Here is a 25,008-nt window from a genome sequence, read left to right as displayed (position 1 = left end):
CTGTTTGTTTGCTTTTTAGTTCTTTGAGGTCCTTGTTCGATGTTTCTTGTATTTTCTCCATTCTATTTGCAAGATTTTAGATCATCTTTACTATCATTACTCTGAATTCCTTTTCAGGTAGACTGCCTATTTCCTTTTCATTTGTTTGGTCTGGTGGGTTTTTACATTGCTCCTTCATCTGCTGTGTATTTCTCTGTGTTCTCATTTTTCTTAACTTACTGTTTTGGGGGTCTCCTTTTTGCAGGCTGCAGGTCTGTAGTTCCTTTTGATTTTGCTGTCTTCCCCCAGTAGATGAGGTTGGTTCAGTGGGTTATGTAGTCTTCCTGGTGGAGGGGGGTGGTGCCTGTGTTCTGGTGGATGAGGCTGGATCTTGTCTTTCTGGTGGGCAGGACTGCTTCTGGTGGTGTGTTTTGAGGTGTCTGTAAACTTATTATGATTTGAGGCAGCCTCTCTGCTAATGGGTGGGGTTGTGTTCCTGTCTTGCTAGTTGTTTGGCATGGGGTGTCCAGCACTTGAGCTTGCTGGTCGGTGAGTGGATCTGGGTCTTAGCGTTGAGATGGAGATCTCTGGGAGATTCTCGCTGATTGTTATTATGTGGGGCCAGAAGGTCTCTGGTGGTCCAGTGTCCTGAACTCGGCTCTCCCACCTCAGAGGCTCAGGCCTGACACCCAGCTGGAGCACCAAGACCCTGTCAGCCACACAGCCAGGTATGTGGGCGGTTTCTTGCCTTTTGGGAAGTCTGAGGTCTTCTGCCAGCATTCAGTAGGTGTTCTGTAGGAGTTGTTCCACATGTAAATGTATTTTTGATGTATTTGTTGGGAGGAAGGTGATCTCCGCGTCTTACTCCTCTGCCATCTTGAAGATCCCACAGTTCATTTATTAATCATCACACTGTGGGTATCATTTCATACATTTCTACTTTTCTTTTTTAATCATAACTGTTAGCCTTTGTCGAATTATACTTCCCCTCTGGCTTCTGGATCTGCCATTCCCACAGCTATCACCCCACTTCAGGCCATTATGAAAGCCTCCTTAGATTTTGCAGTAACTTCACAACTCTCTCCCCACCTCCAGTCCCTTCATTCTCCAGTGTATTTTAATATATCCTGCCAGGTTTAATTTTATAAAGCACAGCTCTGATAATGTCACACCATCACTAAGAAAGGAAATCTCCTGTGGCTGCCCCTCACCTACCAAATTAAGCACAAACTCTTTGTACTGGCCTTCAACATTTTCCACAAAACATCCCCAAACTTACCTCTGTGTTGAGTCTCATCCTACAAAGCATGCTTCAACCTGTTGATCCATTGGCATGGAAGATCCTTGGAAGTAAGAAACTTACCTTTGACTTTGCCATGTGGGCTGTGCTCTTGGAAATGTCTTGTGGAGAGACCAAGTCAAATTAGGTGTAAAAATAGTAAAGAACTTTGGGTGTTACTATCATAGAAAGTATTCCTTCTGCATTTATGAGATATACTTTTTCTATCTAATAAAAAACTTTCCCTCATTCACTACTTAATTAGTAAATTAGTCTGAACTACTGAAAGGCAAGTTAAATATTGATTTTTTTCCCCTGTTTGTTATCAATTTTTAGTGTAATGATTCAGTGTCCAGCTAACTTCCAGGGGTGACCAATGAATTTCTGAGTATTATTATGAATTCCTGCATCATTATATACTTACATTCATTTTAGTTATTTTTCTTCTTGATGCACATTGTCCCATGCCAGGTAATGAATCCGTTTCTTTTAGATTTTAGAACATAGAGATGACAACGCATAAGCCATTAAAGATAAAATGACATTCACCCTTTATAGGCTTATTTATTTTAGTCTGAGTTCTGGGTCCCTCTGGACTCATTTGAGAAACAAAATGGTAGTGATTAAGGAAACTTCTTGTTCTCAGTGAAGGTCATTATTGACACTTTATTGTTTCTGTAGGCTTCCTTGGTCTTACTTTGTTCTTTGTTGTAGGCTATGTTCATTCATTTATTCATGTTTGTTGACTCTTAATACTAGGTACTGGGGACACGATGCTGAATACGATGGACAGCACTACTGATTTTTTTTTTTGTTGTTTTCTTGGCTATGCCAAGTGGCTTGTGGGATTTTAATTCCCTGACGACCTGGGATTGAACCCAAGCCCTTGGCAGTGAGAGCTTGGAGTCCTAACCACTGGACCACCAGGGAATTCCTCAGGGCTACTGTTCTTGTGAAGCTGAAATCCTACAGGAGATACAGACATTAAACAATAAATTACACAAATAATAACAGAATTCCAATAGAAGTGGGTGCTGTGGAGGAGAAACTCAAGAGTGTTATAAGCAGCTGTGTCAGGGGGTTCTGGCCTGTTGGAGGAAAGGGGCAGGGAAGGTTTCCCTGAGGAACTGCTGTTTGAGCAGAGATCTGAAGCATGAGCAAGGATTTAGGTGAAGGGGGTAGGTGAGCACAGAACATAGCAAGTGAGAAGGCCTTAAAAAGAGAAGAAACATAGACCCTTTCAGGGCTGAAAGAAAGGCCACTGTGGCTGGAGTGTGGAGACCTAAAGGATGATTGAAACAGTTTGGAGATCATGTAGGGAGCAGACCACACAAGGCCTTCTAGATCATGGTAACGATGGTACAGTTTTTTAAATAGAGGGCTATCATAATCAGATCTGCATTTGGCTGGAGAGTGGGAAATACATTAGGAGGACACAAGAGTGTCCACACAAGAGATGCCACCAGAGATCCAGGTGAGAAATGTCTGTCTTTATTTCAGAAAATATTCCTTGTTTTAAAGTCTTCTTTGTCTAGTTATAGCTATTTTAGCTTTCATATGATTAGTTTGTCTATGATATATATACATATATATAAAATTTAATATTTTATTTATTTATTATTTATAATAGTATATAATTATTATATATATTATATAATCTTTGTTGATTATATAATCAACAAAGGGATCTTTGTTGAGGCATGTGGGATCTTTCGTTGTGGCACGTGGGCTCTTCCTTGCGGCGCACGGGCTTCTCTCTAGTTGTGGTGTGCGGGTTTTCTCTTCTCTAGTTGTGGTGCACAGGCTCCAGAGCTCGTGGGCTCTGCAGTTTGCGGCATGCAGGCTCTCTCGTTGAGGTGTGTGAGCTCAGTAGTTGTGGCACACGGGCTTAGTTGCCCCAGAGCATGGGGGATCTTAATTCCCCAATCAGGGATCGAACCTGCGTCCCCTGTATTGGAAGGCGGATTCTTTACCACTGGACCACCAGGGAAGTCCCTGGTATATATTTTATCTTCTTACTTCGAACTTCTCTGTGCTTTCATATTAAAGTGAATTTCTTTTTTTTTTCAGCTTTATCGATGTATAATTGACAAATAAAATTATAGTATATTTAAAACAAACAAGGTTCTTAGTATTTAGCAACAGAGTCAAGGGGAAACTTGTACAGATTTCTGGAGCTTTTTCTCTGCTTAGCTTCCTCTTCTCTGGTTCTTTGACCTACAAATTACTTCAGTTTCTTTGAACTCTGTTTTCTCAACTCAGTGGGATCACCTTGTTTGGTTTGAGATGTCCCTCCCTACTCCACAGTCCAGAAGGTGCCTCTGGCAGAAAGCCAGGGCAGTCAGAGGGCTCACATCATTTGTTTCCCTTTCTCAGAGATAGCAGTCCTGAACTGCTTCTTGTCTAAAGTAGTTATTTCATATATTTTGTCCAGTTTTCTAGTTGTTTACAGTGTGTGTGTGGGTACATCTAGTCCCAGTTATTTATTTATTTATTTTTGGTTTAAATCATCTGTGATTAGAACACAAAATAAAACACGTGTAAAATAGAGATTCGACCAACATGGTTGAATAATAATTTTGATGTAATTGAATCCTATTTTTCATTTCTTGCTACAGAAATTTTTTAACTACATCTGGGAATTTTCTAGAAATTTGTGAAATGCCTCTTTTCTTTTTTCTTTTTTAACAACTTTATTGGAGTATAATTGCTTTACAATGGTGTGTTAGTTTCTGCTTTATAACAAAGTGAATCATTTATACATATACATATGTTCCCATATCTCTTCCCTCTTGTGTCTCCCTCCCTCCCACCCTCCCTATCCTACCCCTCTAGGTGGTCACAAAGCACTGAGCTGATCTCCCTGTGCTATGCGGCTGTTTCCCCCTAGCTATCTGTTTTACATTTGGTAGTGTATATATGTCCATGCCACTCTCTCCCTTTGTCACAGCTTACCCTTCCCCCTCCCCATATCCTCAAGTCCATTCTCTAGTAGGTCTGTGTCTTTATTCCCGTCTTACCCCTAGGTTATTCATGACCGTTTTTTTTTTTTTCTTAGATTCCATATATATGTGTTAGCATATGGTATTTGTTGGGACCTAATGAAACTTAAAAACGTTTGCACAGCAAAGGAAGCCGTAAACAAGACCAAAAGACAACCCTCATAATGGGAGAAAATATTTGCAAATGAAGCAACTGACAAAGAATTAATCTCCAAAATTTACAAGGAGCTCATGCAGCTCAATAACAAAAAAACAAACAACCCAATCCAAAAATGGGCAGAAGACCTAAATAGACATTTCTCCAAAGAAGATGTACAGATTGCCAACAAACACATGAAAGAATGCTCAACATCATTAATCATCAGAGAAATGCAAATCAAAACTACAAACACATGAAAGAATAGTCCCAGTTATTTTATCATGGCTAGAAGCTCGAGTCTGTGCATTCAGTTTTGATCATGTTGAACTTAAGGTAAGTTTGAAATTTCTGAGTGGAAGTCCATTATCCAGTTGGTGTTAGATTTGCACTTTAGAGAAGAAATCTGGGTTGAAGAGAAAAAGTTGGGAATTGTAGTGGTATGGATGGTGATCAGAGTCATAAGCATAATTGGATGTTATCACTTGTGAGAATGAAAGTATGTGAAGAAAACTGGGCTTTGGGTCAGGCCTCAAGGAACTTCACTTTCAAGTCCCAGGCAGAGAAAGATGAACTAGAGGAATGACAGAGAAGGAACTTCTAGAGAGGTAGGAGAAAACCAGGAGAGCCTGTTGCAGAAGCCAGGGAAGGTATTGTTAAGATTTTCATGATAATGATTGTCAAGATTTTAATGATGCTGGTTCAGGTGAAAGGAGGACTGAGAATTGGCCATTGGATTTTGTGACGTGAAAAGTTTGAGTGGCCTTGCCCAGAGCAGTTTCAGGAGAGCACTGGACAGAAACCAGGTTTAATGATGAGGAGAGAGTGGGAGGTAAGAGAGTAGAGAGGTTAAGTTTAGACCATTTTTAGAAGTTGAGTTGTAAATGGAAGCCAAGAATTAGCTTGAGAGCTGTAACTGGATGAGAATATCAGAAATGGTTTCATTTCTTTTCTTTTCTAAAAAAGGTTTTCATTTTAAATAGGGGAGCATTGAGTATACAGAAATGCTGGTGGGAAGGACCTGGCTGAGAGTATAAGGTTAATGATTAGAGAGAGAGGCAATAATCTATAGTATCAGGAGCAGAAAGGCTGCTGCACGTTCAATTCATGAGTTGAGACTTGACATTACATAGAAAAAGTGATATATCTTCTCGCAACAGAAGGAAAGGAGAGAAAATGGGTGCACAGGAAGTCAGGTTTGTTGATTTGGTGGTGGGAAATTGAGAGCTATCTTTAACTGATGGCTTCTACTTCTTATGGAGAATGTTTGAAAAATATGTGTCCCATACTGACATAGATCTGAAGAACTTTTGAAGAGAATTTGGTAATGTTTAACCAGAAACAATGGACAGAATAATGCAGTTAAGTCTGTGTAGGCCCAGACATTTTAATTACAACATCTGGCTGATGATTAGTCATGAAGGGACTCAGTGACCCAGAAGACTAGAATGGATGGAATGAGACTGTTACTGAATTCAGGTTTAGCTGCTCATTGCTCAAGAATCCAACACTGAGAGACAAATGTTGGGTGAAAGGAAAGATAGCTTTATTGAGGAAGCTGGCAATCCCGGGGAGAAGGTGGACTCGTGTCCCAAAGAACCAACTCCCCACTGCTGCTCAGTGGGCAAGAGGTTTTAAAGGGGAATTTCAGGGGTGCACAGGTGGGTTGGGGGGTCCTATGTGCAGAACAGCACAGTTAGCTCATGTGTTGGTCTGATCAGCTTCATCTTGATTGTTTTAAGTACAGTTAATCTTCAGTTCCAGGGTTGGTTTGCTCCCTTTTCCTTGAGGTGGGTTCTTGGAATTGTGCAAGATGGAGCAGCTTATGTCATGGCTACAGTCTGGTCATCACGTAGTTAACTTCTTCCACCTGATGGGGTTTTCGGTGTCTACAAGACAGCTCAAAACTATTCTGATACGGCTCAGAATATTATCTGTAGCCCTTGAGGAGGAACCAAAGGTCCTTGACTCTGTTTAATGGCTAAACTATTGTTATTTTGTCTTGCTTTACTATTTTCCTTTGTGTCTGTATTTTCTTACTTCTCTGATTAAATTTATTCTTTGGAACTTGGGAGTTGGGGAGGGGAGGTCTGTCCCAGGAAGGCCCCATAAGGTCTTGCTCAGTTACAAGACAACCCTGAACCAAGTCTCCACCAGTCCAGAAAGATGCCTGCCAGATCATTAGGTCAATGGTAGCCCCTGAGCAAGGAAGGAGAGAAAACAGTGGCTTCTTTGCCTGTTCCATCCTCTGCTAGAGGCTCCCATTTCTCTCCTCTTTCCAGCTTTCTTTCCCTATTTCTGACATTCATTTCTCAAGCCTCACTGCTGTGTCTATCCATCCTCTTCTCCTCAATCTCTAGCTTTATTTTTCTAATTCTGGTTTCTCATCCAATCCTTAACATTCTTCTCACTCTTCTTGATCCCTCTCCTGAAAATAGTGTCTTCATTACTTATTGAAAACTTTCCCCCCCATATTTCAGCATTTCCACATCCTTATCTTCTTGTGTGTTTGTCCTCTTGCTTTCTTTTTTGTAGCCACCTTGAGTCCCACTTGTTCTCCCACTCTATATTTGTTTACAAAAGAAAAGTCTACATTTTCAGTATGCAGTTTCAATTTGAGATTGATTATATTCTTAAAAGCCATCTGAGCTGCTTTAAATTTTCTCAAATTTTATTCCTTAGAGTGGAAAAAAAAAGGGCATCCAAAGAGCAGTATGTAAGTCTCATCAAGTTTGAGGTTGAAATAGTATTTTTTTTTAAAGACAGAAGTGCCTGAAATGTTTTTGTTTTGTTTTTCGCTTCTTTTTTAAAAAGCGGGGCCAGTGATATTTACATATAGTCTGGCAAACCATTATGAAAACATTTACACATTTAGATTACTTAGAAAATGAGAAAGAATTGGAAAAACAGTGAACGTCTTCATATCTCTAAATTATGGTCTATGAAAAAGGATGTAGCTCTTCATAAAAAGAGAAAAGTATATTTTCACTTAAGCACCAAAAATGTGGGAAGATTTTGAGAAGTACTTTTATCAGGTAGGCTGCAGATATTAAAAGCTAAGAATCTGAGTTGTCTTACTGTGACTAGTAGGCAGTTAATCCACAGCATACCTGGATCATCTACCATGTACAAAGTACTTTCCTAGCATCTGTGAAAGAATACCAGCGTAAACTCGAGCCTAAGCTCTCAAGCCAACCCTCTGATAGGGAGTAGGCATTAGGAATACATTTGATCTTCAAAACTCAAGTGCAAGAAACTTTTTTCTTCTGTATCAGGTAACTCCGGCACTGAGCCACATTGACTAGGATGTTAAGAAATTCAATCACTGTCATATTTTGGGCCTGTACTTCAGTGTCCAGTGCTGTGGAGGTGTTTGCTGTAGAGACGCTCACTGTAGTCCCCATGGGCTATTTAAAGGTGGTGACTCCAATCCTCCCATGGCAAGAATAGGAAAGGGGCTTCTTTGATGAGGTTTCTGGGTTCCTGGGCACTGGGAGGGAGCAAAATGGAGATCTCCATCATTCTGAGTCCCAGATGAAGCACCTCTCTCTCTCTCCATTTCCATTTCCTCCTCTTCAAACCTTGCGTGATCCTCTTTCTCTAGATAATTCAGCTGTACTGTCTCTGTAAACAAAGGCTTCTGAAAACAAGGCGTGTTTATTCTCTAGGGCATACAGGCTTGATTGCTCTTGGGGAGGGCACAAAAGGGAAAAAAAGGAAAAAAAATTTTTCATGGGTCTTCTGAAACAACAATAATTAGATTTAAAAAGTCTTAATAAATTGTCATGCTGCATGTGAATACTATGGGAAACATTGATAACAAGGTACATTGCATCGTATATTTGACATTCAATCATGCAGTCTTTGTCAAATTTTTATTTTTCCAAAACTCATTACTTATTTACAAATAAGTAAGAAACATATTTAAAAACCTCTTACTGACTCAATACCGCCGTGATGTATTCACTGGTCTATAGATTTGCCAGGACACTAAAAATAAACTTTATGCCCAAATTTCATGCAAGAATTGAAACATAATACTCTTAAATATAATTTTTGAGTAGTTGGATATTTTTGAAAAGAAATGTCTACCTGTAAGGAGATGTTGTTCACCTTAGGGGACGGGAACATCGGTTCAAGGCACCACCTTCTTCATCAAGTGAACCTAGAGAGCGCTTGTATATCTACCCGTGATGACAACATCAGATCTACCAAAATCATCCTTGCAATTGATGCATTTAAATCCCTCTGAGCATGATATGGAAAAATTTCAAAAGAAGATATAGGGCTGCTGAGTACACGTTCAATGCTTTAGACTAGAGCAGTACTTCTCCAACTTTATTGTTGGAGCACCACCTGGAGATCTTGTTAAAATACAGATTCTCATTCAGTATGTCTGGGGGGGGGCCTGAGGTTCTGCATTTCTAAGAAGCTCCCAGGTGATGCTGATGCTGTGGGTTTGTTGACAATGCTGAGCAGCAAGGTTGTAGAGACTCCCGTTTCTGTAGTCAGTGCTGATAAATTGACTTTTTTGCAATGTGAATATATCTTTTATACCAAATCACATGGATACTTTTTTTTCCTTTCAAGGCATTTTGTACCTAAATTTAATTTTTGAAAAAATCTTCATTTGTGGTGGCTAACCTGACCAATGAAAGATATAAGAAAGATGAGGGCCAGACAAGGTAGACCGAAGTCATGCGTTGTGTGCTGTAGATGGAACACACTCAGTGCTGTATAGACAGAAACTGTTACAATAAAGTATGTAGTAGTCACATACATTTGGAGCCAGGCTGATGGGCTTGCTGTATTTTGAGACCCTTGGTGCACCAGTTGGTTTCCAGTTTATGCTGCGGGAGAGATGGCAAGTTTTGGATGTGTGGTTTTGACATACCAGTTGGACACTCAAGAGGAGATTTCAAATAAGTAGAACTTGGGTGTGGAGCTCAGCAAAGAGATTTAGTCTGGATGTATAGTTGGTGGGGTCCAAGCTCCAGCTGAACCATGAAATATGACCCCGAGGGAGTTGTGTATGGGACCAGAGGAAGTAAGGACAGGGAACTATGGTTGCTTCCTCAGAAATGTGAGCGCTCATGGAAGGCAAACCTACTGAAGAATGAACATTTAAAAATGGACTTGAGGTAGTGGAGGGCAGAGGTGCTTAAGAGATGAGTCAGGAGTCAGACTGCCTAGATTTGAATCCCATTCTGCCATTCACAAATTATTCAGCCTCAGAAAAGTTACTTAACTTCTTCAGATCTCAGTTTTCTCATCTGTAAAATGGGGACAGAGCATGTAGCACAGTTCTTGGCCAATACAACATGTTAAATAAATGTTGGCAAAACCAACCAAACACATGAACACACATACATGGGCACACATAGTGTTTCATGAGTTAGGTGTGCAGATGGGAACTGACACATAAAGGAGGTTTGTCAAGGGCAGTAAGCTGGCCTTCTCAAAAAAAGATTGTGGATGGGGCGAAGATGGGCAGAAAGGCTAATCAGTCCACTTTGGGGAAACTTAATGTGATGCCCTTTGTATACTAAGATGATGAGATGATGTTTGTCAGGCGAATATGGGCTTGGCGCATTCTCCAGTGTGGAGTGGAATAATGGAATCTGAGTCATTTACATTATTTCATCTACTGTTCCTCTTATCCAATGATGGCCATTTATGAAGTTGGCTATTTGTTTTTTGGATAAGGAGTGGTTTTTCTTTTTCCTGTGAAAATGGAGCTCTAAGTAAGACCTTTAATCTCATCTGTACCCTCTTGTAACATACGGAATTCACCAGCTTAGACAACATCAAGGAAATGAAAATTTCCAGTGGTATTTAGTATTCAGAATCAGTACCTGGAGGATGCCAGCTGGTGGATAAATAGTCAGTTGGAGACCAGGATATCAATCAAGGTGGATAATCACTGAAAGTCCAAGAAATCGTCAACTGAGAAACTTATCTGCACAGACAAATGTCCCTATCAAATTCTGCCTTATTTCTGGGATTCAAATCATGTATTATTGAGTGGCAAAATGCCAGTCTAAATGGAATATTTGCTAGATTAAGTTTTATTGACTTCGATTCATTGGTTATAATTGCTAACTTTTTATTCTTTAGTGTTTGAGTGCTGTCATGGTTGGGGGGAAAGTGGAAACACAGTGGTGATTGCACAGCAAGGAAATCAGCAGAAGAGGAAAATTAAATGCTAGGTGATGGTTTGAAGTCAGCAGTGAAGGGAATGAGTTGGGGGAAGAGTTAAAATTTTAAGTGAGTTAGCAAGTGATGCTAAGAAGGTGCCATGCCATCATTGGTTTTTCTAATATAACAAATCATAATTGATCATTTTTTTTGTACTCACGTAAGAGAACCTCGTTACAGAAAATCTTCGCTGTCCTAAGCAACTCATTGCAAAATTCTCCTTCCCTTTTGTTTGAAAGAATACTTAGAGATAGATTTCACTTTGAAATCCCAAGCTGCTTGAAAACTTTGTTGAGAACGTATCAGAGAAGTATCTTTTACTCTGAAATGCAGTGGAATCCTGGCAGTAGTGGTTAGAAATAGTGAAATCAGGGAGTGACATTCTCCAGGTCTCTCTGGGATGCTGGGTCACTGAGCACAGTCTTTAGAGGTGGACAGATCCGTTTATTTCTCTTTCCTCCTCCTGAGAAGTGCCGAAAATGTATATCATCTTGAAAACAAACAAACAAACAAAAAAGCTAGATTATTCTCCTGGGTCAGTTCTAACCTGCTTCTCATGTGTTTTGAAATACTATCCCAAAGCTTTCACTCACCTTTTTTTTTTAACTTTTTAAAGGAAACAAATATTTGAGCTTATAAGTAATATTAAGTATACATTTATTTTTTCCTGGGTTCTTGTGTTAAAGTTGTTTCTCTTAGTTTCTGCTGGATTCATTCATTCTTTCACCGTCCACCTATCCATTTATTTGTTCATTCATTCCGGACCCCTACAAACCTCAGGATCTATGAGAACATGATGCAGTCGCCTGCTGATAATTACGTAGTTATTTTCTTAAATAGTTCTGGTATGAGAATCCCAGTTAGGCCTACGCTAGTTAAAAGTAGTGTGTGTACAAAGCAGGGGAGCAGTGGTCTTTGCTTTAATATCATTCCGCCTTTAGCAAGTTTCTAAAATTAAGTACCTGTCAGTCGACTGCCCCTCCTACTCACTTGTACACATTGGGTGGTTTACACATTTGAAGGAAGTCCGAAGTGAGAGGCAATCTGTGGCTGGTATTCCATTTCCTGTTCGCCCTCATTGGTCGTGTGTCCGCTTCATGCCATTCCTCAGGGAAGCCTGCCCGATGCCCAGCCCCGCCCCCCAGATGAGTTACTCTTCGCAGCTTGTGCTCCTTTCCCACAGCAGTCATCACAAGTGCTGTTAAGTGTTTATTTGGGTGCTTGTTGATTTAATGCCTATCTTTTCCATCTGACCATATGCTCTGTGAGGGTGGGGGGAACCATGTGTTGTCTATGGCCCGATTCCCAGAGCCTGTCATGGTGTCTGGCACATAGTGTGAGCTAATTTGTTGAATGAACTAATCAAAAAGTAACCATTAAAAAGACATTAAATTTAATGTAACCACTAATCAGAAAAAGTGTGCATATTGAATTAACCTTTTTCATCTGTGTGTAATACTGCATAGGTACTGGTTATCATTTCCTAGAAATTACAGCGTACTGAAGTGTGTGGAAATTAGAAAAAAATACGGTGTTCACTTTTTTTTTTATAAGGGAAAATTGAAGATCAGGAGAAACCATAAACTAGAGGAACTATAGAACTAGTTGGAATATTAAAGTCCCTTCCTTAAAAATCGTAAAAAAATAAAGGTTTTAAATTCAACTTGCTATTAGGACTTTTGAATGTATATATGCAGGGTAGTTAGGCTTAAAAACTCCCACATTGCCAGTGATTTGATAGATTATAACAACTCTTTCCCCTAGGGGCTGCTGTGCTTTCTCATTGTAAAATGTAATTAGCAGATGTAAAGAAAGGTTTATTAATCTTATAGGATATAACTATGGCTGTTTATATGTAAATTCTTCCACGTTCACGGATTGCTTGTCTTTCATTTTAAATAAACAGGTTAGAAGTCAAATGTCATTACCAATTCGATTGAAATCATTACAATTCTTTTTTTTTAACAGGTCACTACTTATTTTATTTATCAAAAGATAACGCTAACTTAATTGGCCTAGTTTTAGGGTTGGAATTTCCAATAGCCAAACCAAAATGTCTTAGTGTAGATGTTCTGCCAAAAGTATTTGAAAGCATCAAGTTATAAAAAGAAAAAAAAGCAAAATAACATAGAAGCCTGGATATCTGCACCACCATCCGTCGGTTTATTTAAAGTGTCTAATGATCAATGATGAATGAGGCTGGGGATGGGTAGCTTCTGCTCGCCCCTCCCGTTTACCTTCTCTCTTGCGCTGTCTGTTCACTCTCCTGGGAGGCAACTCTGTCCAGACAATGTCAATAGGTTCTTTGGCCCCTTGGTTTCCTGTGGATTTGGTCAAGGGGAGAGCCAGCAGGAGGTCAGGGAGGGCAGAGTTTGGGATATAATTTCCTGGATCCCCCCCTGTAGTGTCGCCAGGGGGTGGCCGTGTCCCTCCCTCTGGCGGAGGTGGGTGGTCGCTGCTTCTCTCAAATGGTTTCTGTCCGTGACTCCTTCCGGTTTCTGTAACTCCTCCTTCCTCTGGTTCTTAGGGCACAGGGGTGGCCACTGACCCTTTTTGACTCTACTTGACTATGGCTTACCACTGTCACTCCCTCTGTACTACCCCTGCCTTGAAAATAGACCCCTTATTAACTCCCCTGAGTTACCTGAATTCAAGAGTGCCCTTGAATTCAGGTAACTCAGGGGAGTTTTCGCCCGAGTTTTCTTCGCTTCCCAGACTCATACAAGACCCTTGAACAAGTGGTGATAAATGCACCCTTTTAAAACTCAGTAGAATACATCCAAGTGGATCATGTGAAACCCAGAGATGACATTGTAGTGTAACATATATGTCTACTTTCAGGCATACATACATATGTACAAAAATGCATTATTCATCTTTTGAAGAAAGTGTACCTCCTGTGACTTCGTGTTCTTCATATTTGCCTCTGAAATTTCAGATTCACCATCAGCAGCAAACCCTCTTTGAATTATTTATCTGCTAGTGAGAATGGATTGGCCTTGTCTCATCCTTCTCTGGTTGGCTCTGTTATGGGTGCTGTGCATTTGTGAGAAGGAAGTTTCTGGTGAGAGGTAAGGTCTGTATCCTGGCTCATAATAGAATTACACTTATGACCTTAAATGTTCTAACCATTGCTCTACACTTAGTTGTGTTAACTGACCACAGGCCCTTTCACTGCTCGTGTATAATTAGATGTTGCTTTCTCTGGATGAGCTGATGTTGCGGAGAAGGATAACGTTACGGTACAATGAAATCATTCTCTCTCTCCGTGGCCTCCACAATTTCCCGTTTCAATAGACCACCTCTCCTTTTCTTTTGCTAAACCCCACAGTGCATCAAAACACAGAAACTTGGGTCCTTCTCTGAATCAACGGTGGGAATTCAACTGAGAAGACAGTCATGGACTAATTTCACATTTGGCATTAACTTGTACAAACAGGAAATTTACTCTCTGTCCACTGTGTGGATTTCTTTGAGCAGGTCCTGGTTTGGGAGGGGAATAGTACCTCAGAAACAAATTCAGGATAGGCGTCACTCTTATTATTACTTCACGCTTTGGCCCCACGTTCCTTTCTCCTTTTCCCTCTCCTCATTCCATTTTCATGAATCTGAGAGGAGCATGAAAGCTCAGGGTAGTGTGAGGAGGGAAAGGTGTGTGCTGAACATTGACTTCTAGCCCCAACTCCTCATTTTTATCCAATTTCTAATTAAATACTCGCGTTTTGCCGCAAGCAACTAGTAGTTTCAATACCAGAGAGCAGTCGAATTTGAAAAGACAAAGTTAATGGCTGTAATCATTATGCTTTTCTGGACCTGGTTCTGCAGTGAAAACAAATCCATCCCAAGACCAGGTGGCAGGAAGCTATCATAGCGATGGCTGCTGTTGCTAAGGCCAGCATCACTGAAGAAGTGCTCAGACAAGCACTACCCCCTGAGGAAGAGCATGGCTTCAAGCTGATCTTTCACTGGAGAAAACCAATGATGCTATTGAAAGGCACCAAGAACCCAACCCGCCAACCTCTTCTACCATTAAAGTCGACAATCAATGGATGAGGTTTTTGTAGAGATGAAAAAGCACAAAAACCTTTTTAGTAGGAATTGATGGTGAAGATGTGTGTGACTCAGGTCTTAAATTGTCTTCTGTCTGCAAATCTGTCCTCAGATGTATGTGAGTTTCTTGCAGGAAGGCTTACATTTCCTATGATCCTCAGGGGCTTCCTCTGAGCTGTGCTTTAGGGCCCATTGCCTGTCAGGGGTGTCTTGGCTTCCTATGGGATCCTTGGCAAACCAGAAACTGGGGAAAATGGACACGAGATTCATGTCATTTTAAGCAGATGTGGAAAGTTTCAAACTTACCGTAGTATTTTAATGTGCAAACAGTAGGGAACTTTAAAGAGGCACCTGGGGTGGAATTGTAATCTTCTTGGGCCGTGAAAGAGTATCTAGGGTGGTCAAGTCTCTCGGCCCCTTTGCATCTCAGTAACATCCCATCTCACCCTGTCAGTCGCGTGGAGTTAGGTTCAGTGACTTCAACAGGGAGAGACACAGTCTACCTGAGGAAGCTGTAAGCACTCTCAGCTCTGTCTAGAAAGTGTATGAAGCAATGGGCATGAGGCTTGGGGAAGAAATAGGACTTGGCTGGGCCAGGGAACAGAAAGGAAGCCAGTCCACTGAGTCAGGTTAGCAAGGGGAAAAGAGGTCAGATGCTGAATTGCAGGGTCCTGTGGAAAGAGCTTTAGGCTTTATTTTAAGATTATTGGGGAAATGACTGAAGGGCTTTCAGCAAGATTTTGATATTACCTGATTATTATTATTTTGTTTAAGATCAGTTTGGTTGCTGGTGTAGAATGGATTTGAGAGGGACAGGAATGGAAGCTGGAAGACCATCAGGTGGTTTCAGGAATCCAGATACCACAGTGGGTTGGACTAGGTCAGGGCATGCTGTTTTGTTCTACCATCCCTACGGCATGGCCTGAGATGACTTCCTGAATGTTAGATTATGTCTAAGTTCTGGCCAGTAGGAAAGGGGGAGGGGCATGAGAAAGGCCTGCTGTCTCCCTTTAAGGACATGTTTTCAGAAGTTACACTCACCGCTATACTAATGATCATAGCTGCAAAGAAGGCTGGGAAATGTAGTTTTCTTCTAAGTGGCCAAGTCCTAGGTAAAAGTCTGGGGTTCTATCTGGAAGAAGTAGAAAACAGACACTGGAGGACAATAATATCTGCTAATACTATTTAAAAAGAAAAAATATATATATGTTTGTTTTTATCTTTAACAAAATAGCTAAGAAACTGTACATGAATTTCTTTTGAAATAGAACTAAGTTGAGATCTAAGTTAAACTTTTGGAATATATTAGAGTATGTCAGTCCAAGATTCACAGAATACCTAGCTAATGCAGATCAAGTAATTAGTTTTATTAAGAGCTGGGCAAACACCAGATAACTTCCCAGACACATGGCTGGATTGGAAAGGATCCAGCGTGGACTTGAGGCCGAAATGGGGCCTCCTACTCCTACATCACATCTCAAGCTTGGGACCCGCTTCTGCCTGCACAGGAGACTTGACGTCTCTTATTCAACCAGTGGCGTGGACTTCATGCTCTCTCACACACGTGTTGTCAGTAGAATATGGAAAGCGGTGGGCTTCTGCCCCAAGAAAGGAGACCCTACCTGTTCTTCTTACCACAGGGAAAAGAAACAAGCCTGGGCTGTGTGTGGGCAGGTCAGAGAATGAAGGCAGAGCATTATCCACTCTTGCCCAGTAAGCACAGAACTCTGACCTCTCGTTCAGTTTCTCCTCCCCTTTGGGAGAATACATAAGAGGAGGAGGTCTGGGTAGGAAACATGCATTCTGGAACTCCCCAAGAGGGATGAGGTTGAGGGTAGGAATCTCTTCTTTTATAGGCTGAAGTGAAAATATAGTGGGAGAAGGAGCGGGTTTTTTTTCGAACCAAAACAATTATCAGGAAATGGAAGCTCAAGCAATTTTTAAAGCAGGGTATGGTGATGGGTATCTTGAGTCGTGCAATTGATTGCCACAGATATGCTTTATCTGGGTAATGGAAACTGGCCGTATTTTAAGCACATATCATATTCTTATGAAACCTCAGCACAAGGAAAAGAAGAAATGGGAAAAAAAGGCAAAATGACAGGTGTTTCCAAATGGTGCAATTTGGAAAGGGAAGGAAAACATCCTGTAAGTACAAGTGATGGAGGAGGCTTGGGAGGGAAAGTGGATGGAGAAGAGCTAGGAGGTTAGGGCAGGGCTGAGGGTGGGGAGGCAGGGCAGCGATGTCCCTTCTACAGAGACCTGGAAGAGTGGGTGGACTGGTAGGGTTCCGGCACACTCACGGGATAATAGAAGAGAGGTGAATAAAAGGACCATTTATAAGGCGTGGGCACAGTTAAAGTCCCAAACCTGAGATGAGGAGAACTCGGGAACTAGCAACCGTGGGAAGACCTGAAGGGCCACGGGCAGTGACTCATCACGGGAACCTGGTGAGGGCCTCAGCCGCGGATGAGGACTCAGGTAGAGAAACACGGAGTGAGGGCTGTGGCGGGGGAAGGAGATGGGGACTTCACTACTCCCTTCTGTCTTCTCCTGCCCTCACATCTTCTGTAGGTGCCTCCCACGGGCCAAATTCAACTGAAAGCCTAAAGTGAGGGAGCCCAGGTGAGACAGTCACAAAGCAACCTCCTAGGACATACAGCAAGATGGAGAAGATCGAGAGGCACAAATGGAGAAGAGCCCACATGACATTTTGGTGGAATGTAGGGTAGGGGGCCATGGGGAAGAGGCTGTATCAAAATTCCTGCCGCAGTTTGAGTAATTAATTGCCTCCAAACATTCATTGAGCCCTTGCTCTATTAGGTGCTGGTGACACCAAATAAATCAACAGAGACCTTGTCCCTGAGGGGCTCCTAAGCCAGCACACAATTGTGGTTATAATGGCAGATGATGGAGGCTGCGGGACAAGGGGCCACAAAAGACAGCTCTGCCTGAGAGTGTTAGTGAAAGCTTCCCAGGGAGGAGGGGGTGGATGGATAGATGGATGGATGGATTGATTGAAGTACAGTCTATTTACAATGTTGTGTTAGTTTCAGGTGTACAGCAAAGTGATTCAGTTATACATATATGTATCTATTCTTTTTCAGGTTCTTTTCCCTTATAGGTTATTACAAGATATACAGTATATAGTTCCCTGTGCTATACAGTAGGTCCTTGTTGGTTATCTGTTGTATATACAGTAGTGTGTATATGTTAATCCCAAACTTTTGAGCTGGATACTGCATTTGTGCAGAAGATCACCAGGTAGAGGAGAGAAGTCTCTCTACACAGAGAACAGCGTGGGCAGGGATGCAAGGTGCCATCAGGGTATGACAGCAAAGGCTTGAAGTTGGGAAGCAGGATGGGACAGAATCCGACACCAGGGCTTCAGGAGCCAGACTGAAGAGTTGGGATATTATCCCTTGAAGGGGCAAGTGGGACTTAACAGAGGCTTGCAAAGAATGTGACATCTTACAAAGGATGAGCTGATGCAGAATGCATTCCTTAACACCTCTTTTCTCGGTACACTCTCCTTTTCCCTCTCATTTCCCTCTTTACTTCTATGCCCCATCCACTACATTTTTTTCTTTTTATTGTTGTTTTTGTTTCTGGTAGCTGAAACCTCCAGGGTGAAGGGATTAGTTAGGATGGATTCAGTGTAGGGAAAAGAAAAAGAAACATTCCAGGTTTAAAAATAATTCCCACTTCAGTTGCCAGTAGGAGTTTAATTTGAGGGTAGTGGAAATATTGGGGATACCAACACAGAAATTAAAATACTGAATGAGCCAATGCTTAGCGGTCGACCACAATAAACTAAAAATGAGATGCGACTCCATGACAATTTGAAAAGTCTTGAAATAGGCTCTGTATACCCTGGCGTCTAATAGACGCAGATATGTTGTAGGCTGTAGACGCAGATATATTGTAGGCTGAGACAGAGCAAGAACTGAACAAACGAAAATACAAACACATACTCTCACGTTACTTTTCCGCACATTGATCCGCAAAGAGAAAACTCTCCAAGACTTTGCGGAGAAAGTCCTTTACCTAATTATTCAAACAATCATTTCTTATCTGCACTTTTATTTTGTATACACTTTACACCTGTTTAATTAATCCTCCACATGATGCTGACTCTAATTAAACAGCCCTGAACGTGACTGACTGAAGGTAGTAATTTGAGATAATTAGCTTTGGTTTCAAACACTAGATTTTCACACTTCGCGCTCATTTTTAGAGAAGGGTGACTCATTATTATCGGCAGGTGGGGGCTGTGTAGGGCATTTTCCTGCTGGACTCTGGGCAGCTGAGGAAGTGGGAGGATTATTATACATCCAAATAGGACAAGGAAATGGTAGAGTGCTGTAGAATTTGCTAGAGAATGCTCCCCATCCCCTCCTACACACAGACACACACACACAGACACACACACACAGACACACACACACACACACACACACACACACACACACACACACACAGAATCCCTTCCAAAATGAAGGTCACGGGCTTCCCTGGTGGCGCAGTGGTTGAGAGTCCGCCTGCTGATGCAGGGGACACGGGTTCGTGCCCCGGTCCGGGAAGATCCCACATGCCGCGGAGCGGCTGGGCCCGTGAGCCATGGCCGCTGGGCCTGCGCGTCCAGAGCCTGTGCTCCGCAAAGGGAGAGGCCACAACAGTGAGAAGCCCACATACCGCAAAAAAAAACCAACCGAACAAACAAAATGAAGGTCAGGCTCATGGATCTTTTTCATTAGAACATAGAAATGAACATGCTCTTGATCTCTGGGAAAGTTTTACCTAGTAAAGTGTAGACCTCACTGAATCATCCATTGTCTCTTTCCCTGGTCCTCTAGAAGCAAGCAAGAAAAGGTAAAAAAAAATTCAAGATTTGGTGTGCGGTTAGAGGTTTGGATGGGTGTCCTTGCTAAGTAGTTATCTGCTACAAAGACACAAAGCCTAATCAAGGGGACAGTCTATCGAGAGATGGCTGGTGTATCTGGCAGAGAAAGCGAAAGGGCAAAAAGGAGGCAGGTCGGGACTAGTTTTCATGATCCCACAGTGTTAACAGGCAAGTTATTTTGGTCCTACCGGAAGAATTGGGTGTGAAATAGGCTAAATCATTTTTTGTAGGCAATATAGATAGACACAGGTTACACAGAAGCGGAACAAATCCTGCAGCACCCTGGAGAGCTCCAAGCACATTCTTTTACTTCTCTTCCCGGGGCAAGGAGGCTTTCATGTCTTAGGATGTTCAATGTCACGTCACTGGCTACCAATACGGAGTAGGACTCTCTAGACCTAAGAAAGGTTTGGATACAGAAGTTGAGGGTTTATAAAGGTGTCAAGAGGAGAGTCAAAACCTCCCTGTGGCTTGGGAATCATCTGGCCAGGGAGTGATAAGTGATGGTTGGATCCCAGAGTGTGTAGCCCTGTTTAGGAAGATGGAACGGCAGCTTCTTTGACATCAGAGCACTGACATTAGCTGCAGGATCTGATGGAGAGCAGAATTAATGGTTTTATGTACAAGTCAAACCTGCATCTTCAACCAAGCAACCTGAGTTAGTGCATCGTGGAATCATTTTGACCTCTGAACTTTCACAACACAGCAAGGCAGCAGAGGAGTAATGAGATGCACATCTCTTAAACTCCAGATCCCACAGTATCATTGCCCACTTTTTAGTCGTTCTCATTCATCTCACAGGAACCTCAAAAGAAACAAATCAAAAATTGAACACATCATTTTTGTCTTCCAGAATCTCTCTTGTTTTTCTGTCTTGGTAAATAGCAAACATCGTCTACTCAGATACCAAAGCCATAGAACTGAGAGTCATTACACATTCTTCTTACACATTTCCTTGTCTTTTAGATAGTTACAGGTTCTACACCCTTCCTTTTTTCCACCTGCCACTGCCTTATTTCAGTTTTTATACTTTCTTACATAGATTTCTGTAGTAGTTTTCTGACTGGTTGTCCTGCATGTAGTATGGTTTCCCTTTAATTCAGTTCATCTCTAAGCATAGCGTGGGTCCACCTGCATCAGATTCTTCTGGAGGGCATATTAAAATGCAGATTCCTAGATCTCTAGACATACTAAGTCAGAATCTTTGGGAATGGGGCTGCCCAGGTGGACACTGAAATTTGAGGGTTGCTACTCTCCCCACTGCTGCCAATGTGATCTTTCTAAAACAAAAATTTGATTATGTCATTTCCTTGGTTACAATCATGCTGTGTTTCCCCATGGCCTTGGTAATAAAATCCACACTCCTTGTCATACCTGACTAGCCCTTCATCCTCTGGTTTCTGTCTAGCTTTGCAGTTTTCCTTCCTGACATTCCTCCCTTGGTATCCTGCATTCCCACCATCTGAAATGCTGCAATACCATACCATGCCCTTTCTTTTTTTTTTTTTTTTTGATGTGGACCATTTTTAAAGTCTTTATTGAATTTGTTACAATATTGCTTCTGTTTTATGTTTTGATTTTTTGGCTGCAAGGCATGTGGGATCTTAGCTCTCCCACCGGGGATTGAACCCTCACCCCCTGCATTGGAAGGCGAAGTCTTAACCACTGGACCGCCAGGGAAGTCCCACCATGCCCTTTCTTGACTCTATGGCCTTGGACATGCAGTTTCGTGTGGCTGAAATGTCCTTCCTGGCCTATATGCCAGATTTCCTGCATCTTCCGTGCTCCGTCTAGCCTGCATGTCCTTCTGCCATACTTCTTTAACATCCCTGTATTCTTCTATCCTAGCGCTTTTCACTGGTAGAGTAAGAGTCTTCACTTGTTTATACGAGTGAATATTGCATTTCAAACATTTTTAGGGGTAGATTTATGGCATGCAGTTAATTTGTTTCTCAGCTTGAATTTATTTAGGAGAAATGACATACGATCTCTAATTTTGAATATCTTCTAGCAATTCACCCTTTTTATGTCAGAAAATAGTCTCTTTTCCTAAAGCAATTGTGGTATGGATTCCTGTTTTGTGATTTTTTTTTTTTTGAGGGTGGGAAGGCTGGAAAGATGTTATAATTAAAAGATACATGGTTAGCTATTCCCAAATCTTATTGTGGTATGTAGTGATTATATCAATAAGCAGTGGCTAGACTTGCAAAACTATATATTTAAAATACTTTACCAAAAATATAATCTTAAGGCTGAAATGGTATCAAGCATAAAAATAGCCTCATGTTAAATTCTCTGTTCATTATTATGTAGCCTTTATGTCCTAAAGCCAAAGATGATTTCAGAGGTGACTTTTTCTGAAGCATGTATGTACATTTCATGTTCATTTCTGCCTCATTTCCACACCAGAACTTATCATGTACAGAATAAAAAAGCAACAAAAACAAAAAGCACAAATGCTTTGCTTTGGCTTCTGAAACAATGGGACCTGAACCCAAACTAAATACTTTCTTACTGTTTAGAAATGTGCTTTGAAAGAAAGCAAGTCCACAGACCCTTATAAAATACGTTCTAATTAAATTGGTGGTCATGAAACCATATTTTGGCTGCAGGCTGATCTGTCTAGGTTTCTGGTATAGCTTTGGCTATTTAGTCTCTTGTGTGACAATCCATCATTTGACAGCATTCCTCATGGGTTGAAATGACCTGTCATTTGTTTCGCAGATACCTCAAATCAGCTATGCATCCACAGCCCCAGAGCTAAGTGATAACACCAGGTATGACTTCTTCTCTCGGGTGGTCCCCCCTGACTCCTACCAAGCGCAAGCCATGGTGGACATTGTGACGGCACTGGGGTGGAACTATGTGTCAACACTGGCTTCTGAGGGCAACTACGGAGAGAGCGGTGTGGAGGCCTTCACTCAGATCTCGCGGGAGATCGGTAAGCGTGTATTTATCAGATTATCGCATTTGGAGATGACAGGTTGCAGAAGTCTGAGCACCCCCAAGAGCTCTCTGATCTGTATGGGATAATTAGAGCTCCTAGAGATACGTGACCCAGGCTGTCCACTCTAGGGGGAAGCTGGGTTTATTATAAATGATTTTGTTGTTCTTGGTCTATCAAGGTGACACTTTGGTGCTAATTTAGGAATTAGAGCTCCTGACTCAGGCGAACATTTTTTAAAGCTGTCTGTTTTGACGAGGGACTTTGCTGGCACATTAGAGCCACTGTAAATTTGAATAAATGACATGCTATTTGATTGTTCTAGATGGAGGTTTACATTAGCGAGTCATTAAATTTTTTTAAAAAGGCAGTGGAATTTAACATCCAACACTAGAGGGAATTAAGACTGGTAATCATCTTAAAAGAGTACTGAAGTAGCCCCCAAGGCTATACATAAGCGATATTCTTATTCTCATGTTTCACTTTTTGAATTTTTATTCTTACCTCAAACTCTGAAGCTTACAGGGGGATTAAAGGGCAAGATGTGAAAACTTGGTTAAAACAGGGTGCTCGTGAACTCTGTCCCGGGTTTTTTCAAGGTTCTCATCCAAATCTCTGTAGGTGTCTTACTACGTGTTTATTTAACCATGAGGCTTACACTGCGTGGAAAAACCAGAAAACAAAAACAACTTAGGGCATAAATATTATTGCTGACTGGCCAACAGTATAACTTTGTGGATGAAAGGAGACACGTTACCATTACTTAACAAATGCTATTGTTCTTACTAAGAATTACTGAATAAAATTTGTATATTTTTCTATAAAAGTAATAACAATGTTTTGTCGAAAATTTAACGTGCCCTTTAGCTGTTTTTGAGTAATTTTGAACTTGCAGGAAATTATATTGATAATTTATTGTTTTTCTTAGAAGCTTCAGTGCAGGAAAAGACCATGGGAGTGATTTGGGCTTATTCCCTAATTAGCAAAGACAAAGTTATTGGAATAAGGTTTTCTCTCGAAACACTTGAAGATGCCTGCGATCTGTTCTTCTGCATATAACAGAACATGGAAACTTATTATACATAATATCTGGTGTGGTTAACATTTGTTCCAGTGCTATGCTGTTACAGAAAATGTAGAAAAGACCTGGTTTTGTTGGAAAGATTGGCTTAATTTATTTAAGGGACAACTATTCATTCCTGTTGTGGCATCCACGATGCCATAACCTGTGCTGTTTGGAATTTTAATTTATATCACTACTGCTATAAAGATGATTCAAAACATTCAATTGAACTTTAAATGAGGGTAAATTACATTACCTTCTTGGAAAAGAATCCCAAGTTTATCCTTAGGAGAAATGCCCACTCAAATGAAAACAATAGCTTCTGAAAGCAGGGTTAATGCATTATTTAAGCAGCTGATGTCGGTTCTCACCAAAGTGGTAATTCAACGACAGAAGGAAACTAATAGAGCATGTATTGAAATGAGAAGTTTTCTGCAGTGATCCTGTACATTCTCAACTATAGGGCACATTTTGTGTGCACGAAACAGATTACTATGAAAAATTCAGTACAGGACATGATTTGCCAGTTGTTGAAGCATCTGATAAAATGCATCGTTCTAGAAGTTAAGTGAGATCGCAGTTTTACTCTTCTTACTAAAAAAGAAATATTTTGTTTTCACTTTTAAGGAGCATTGCTCTTCTTAGGTAACTGTCACCTAAAAGGATTCAGACGATACCATTAATTATTGCTGTCTCTACCTTAGTCATTAGTACGGGAGAAAATAATTTTAGTGCCTTGTGTAGGATGCTCTTGATAGAGCAACCTGTTTCTTCTGTGTTGATCCTTTCAGTATTCTGTGACGTGATTGGCTTTCCATTCTATTTCAGTTCTCACTTATCTGGGGAATGGAGGAGGGCTGGGTTGTCAATTAATATGCAGAATACTGAAAAGGCCAAATTAGTACCACACTAGAGTATGCCATGGAATATATTAAATATCAAAATCATCCCTCATTTTAATGACAGAGATTTTATCCAGAACAAAAATAGCTGAAAATGAAACCTTTTACATGACAATGATATTAATGGGAATGGCATAGGGTAGCAACTTAACCCATTCTGAAATGATCTGATGCCTCTAATGAAAATTCATTAGTTCTATAACATTTGCTCCTCTTACTACGACGTTAAGACATCTCTGTCACTGTGTTACTAGTGTTTTTAAAAATCTTAGTCTCTTGACTGAGAAGGAGATGTATACATTCATTTTTTGGAGTGTCTGCCTATTAATGAAATTGCATATTTTCCCAACTCTTCTAAATTTTCCTGTACTCTGTTCAGGATTTCTCTCTTCAAGAACGTTGATTGCCAAGAAATTTCAGTGTAAATTGAGGCTTCCTATGTTTTGTCTCTGATTAATTCTGACAGATCATAATGGAATGATAGTGAAAGGAAAATCTGTTTAGTGATACAATGCCTGTATGGTTTGTTTAGAACGTTTTTCATTTTAACAA

At 41.0% G+C, this 25,008-nt stretch overlaps 1 protein-coding gene across 4 annotated transcripts in view; it reads left to right on the top strand.

Moving 5' to 3' along the window:
- The window catches only part of GRM8 (glutamate metabotropic receptor 8), a gene marked incomplete at both ends in the record, with an annotated part of 749,142 nt that overhangs the window by 108,721 nt on the left and 615,413 nt on the right, over positions 1–25,008 (top strand). For all 4 annotated transcript variants that reach the window (XM_082847030.1, XM_082847028.1, XM_082847031.1 and 1 more), the window contains one exon: positions 22,272–22,488. In XM_082847030.1, the coding sequence (XP_082703156.1) occupies positions 22,272–22,488 (217 nt within the window). The remainder of the gene's footprint in view (positions 1–22,271; positions 22,489–25,008) is intronic.

Source organism: Leucopleurus acutus, assembly GCF_964270905.1.
Source record: "Leucopleurus acutus genome assembly, chromosome: 9".
NCBI classification, from domain to species: domain Eukaryota; kingdom Metazoa; phylum Chordata; class Mammalia; order Artiodactyla; family Delphinidae; genus Leucopleurus; species Leucopleurus acutus.
The sequence above is the reverse complement of the archived record's forward strand: the minus strand, read 5'-3'. Positions and strand labels throughout refer to the sequence as shown.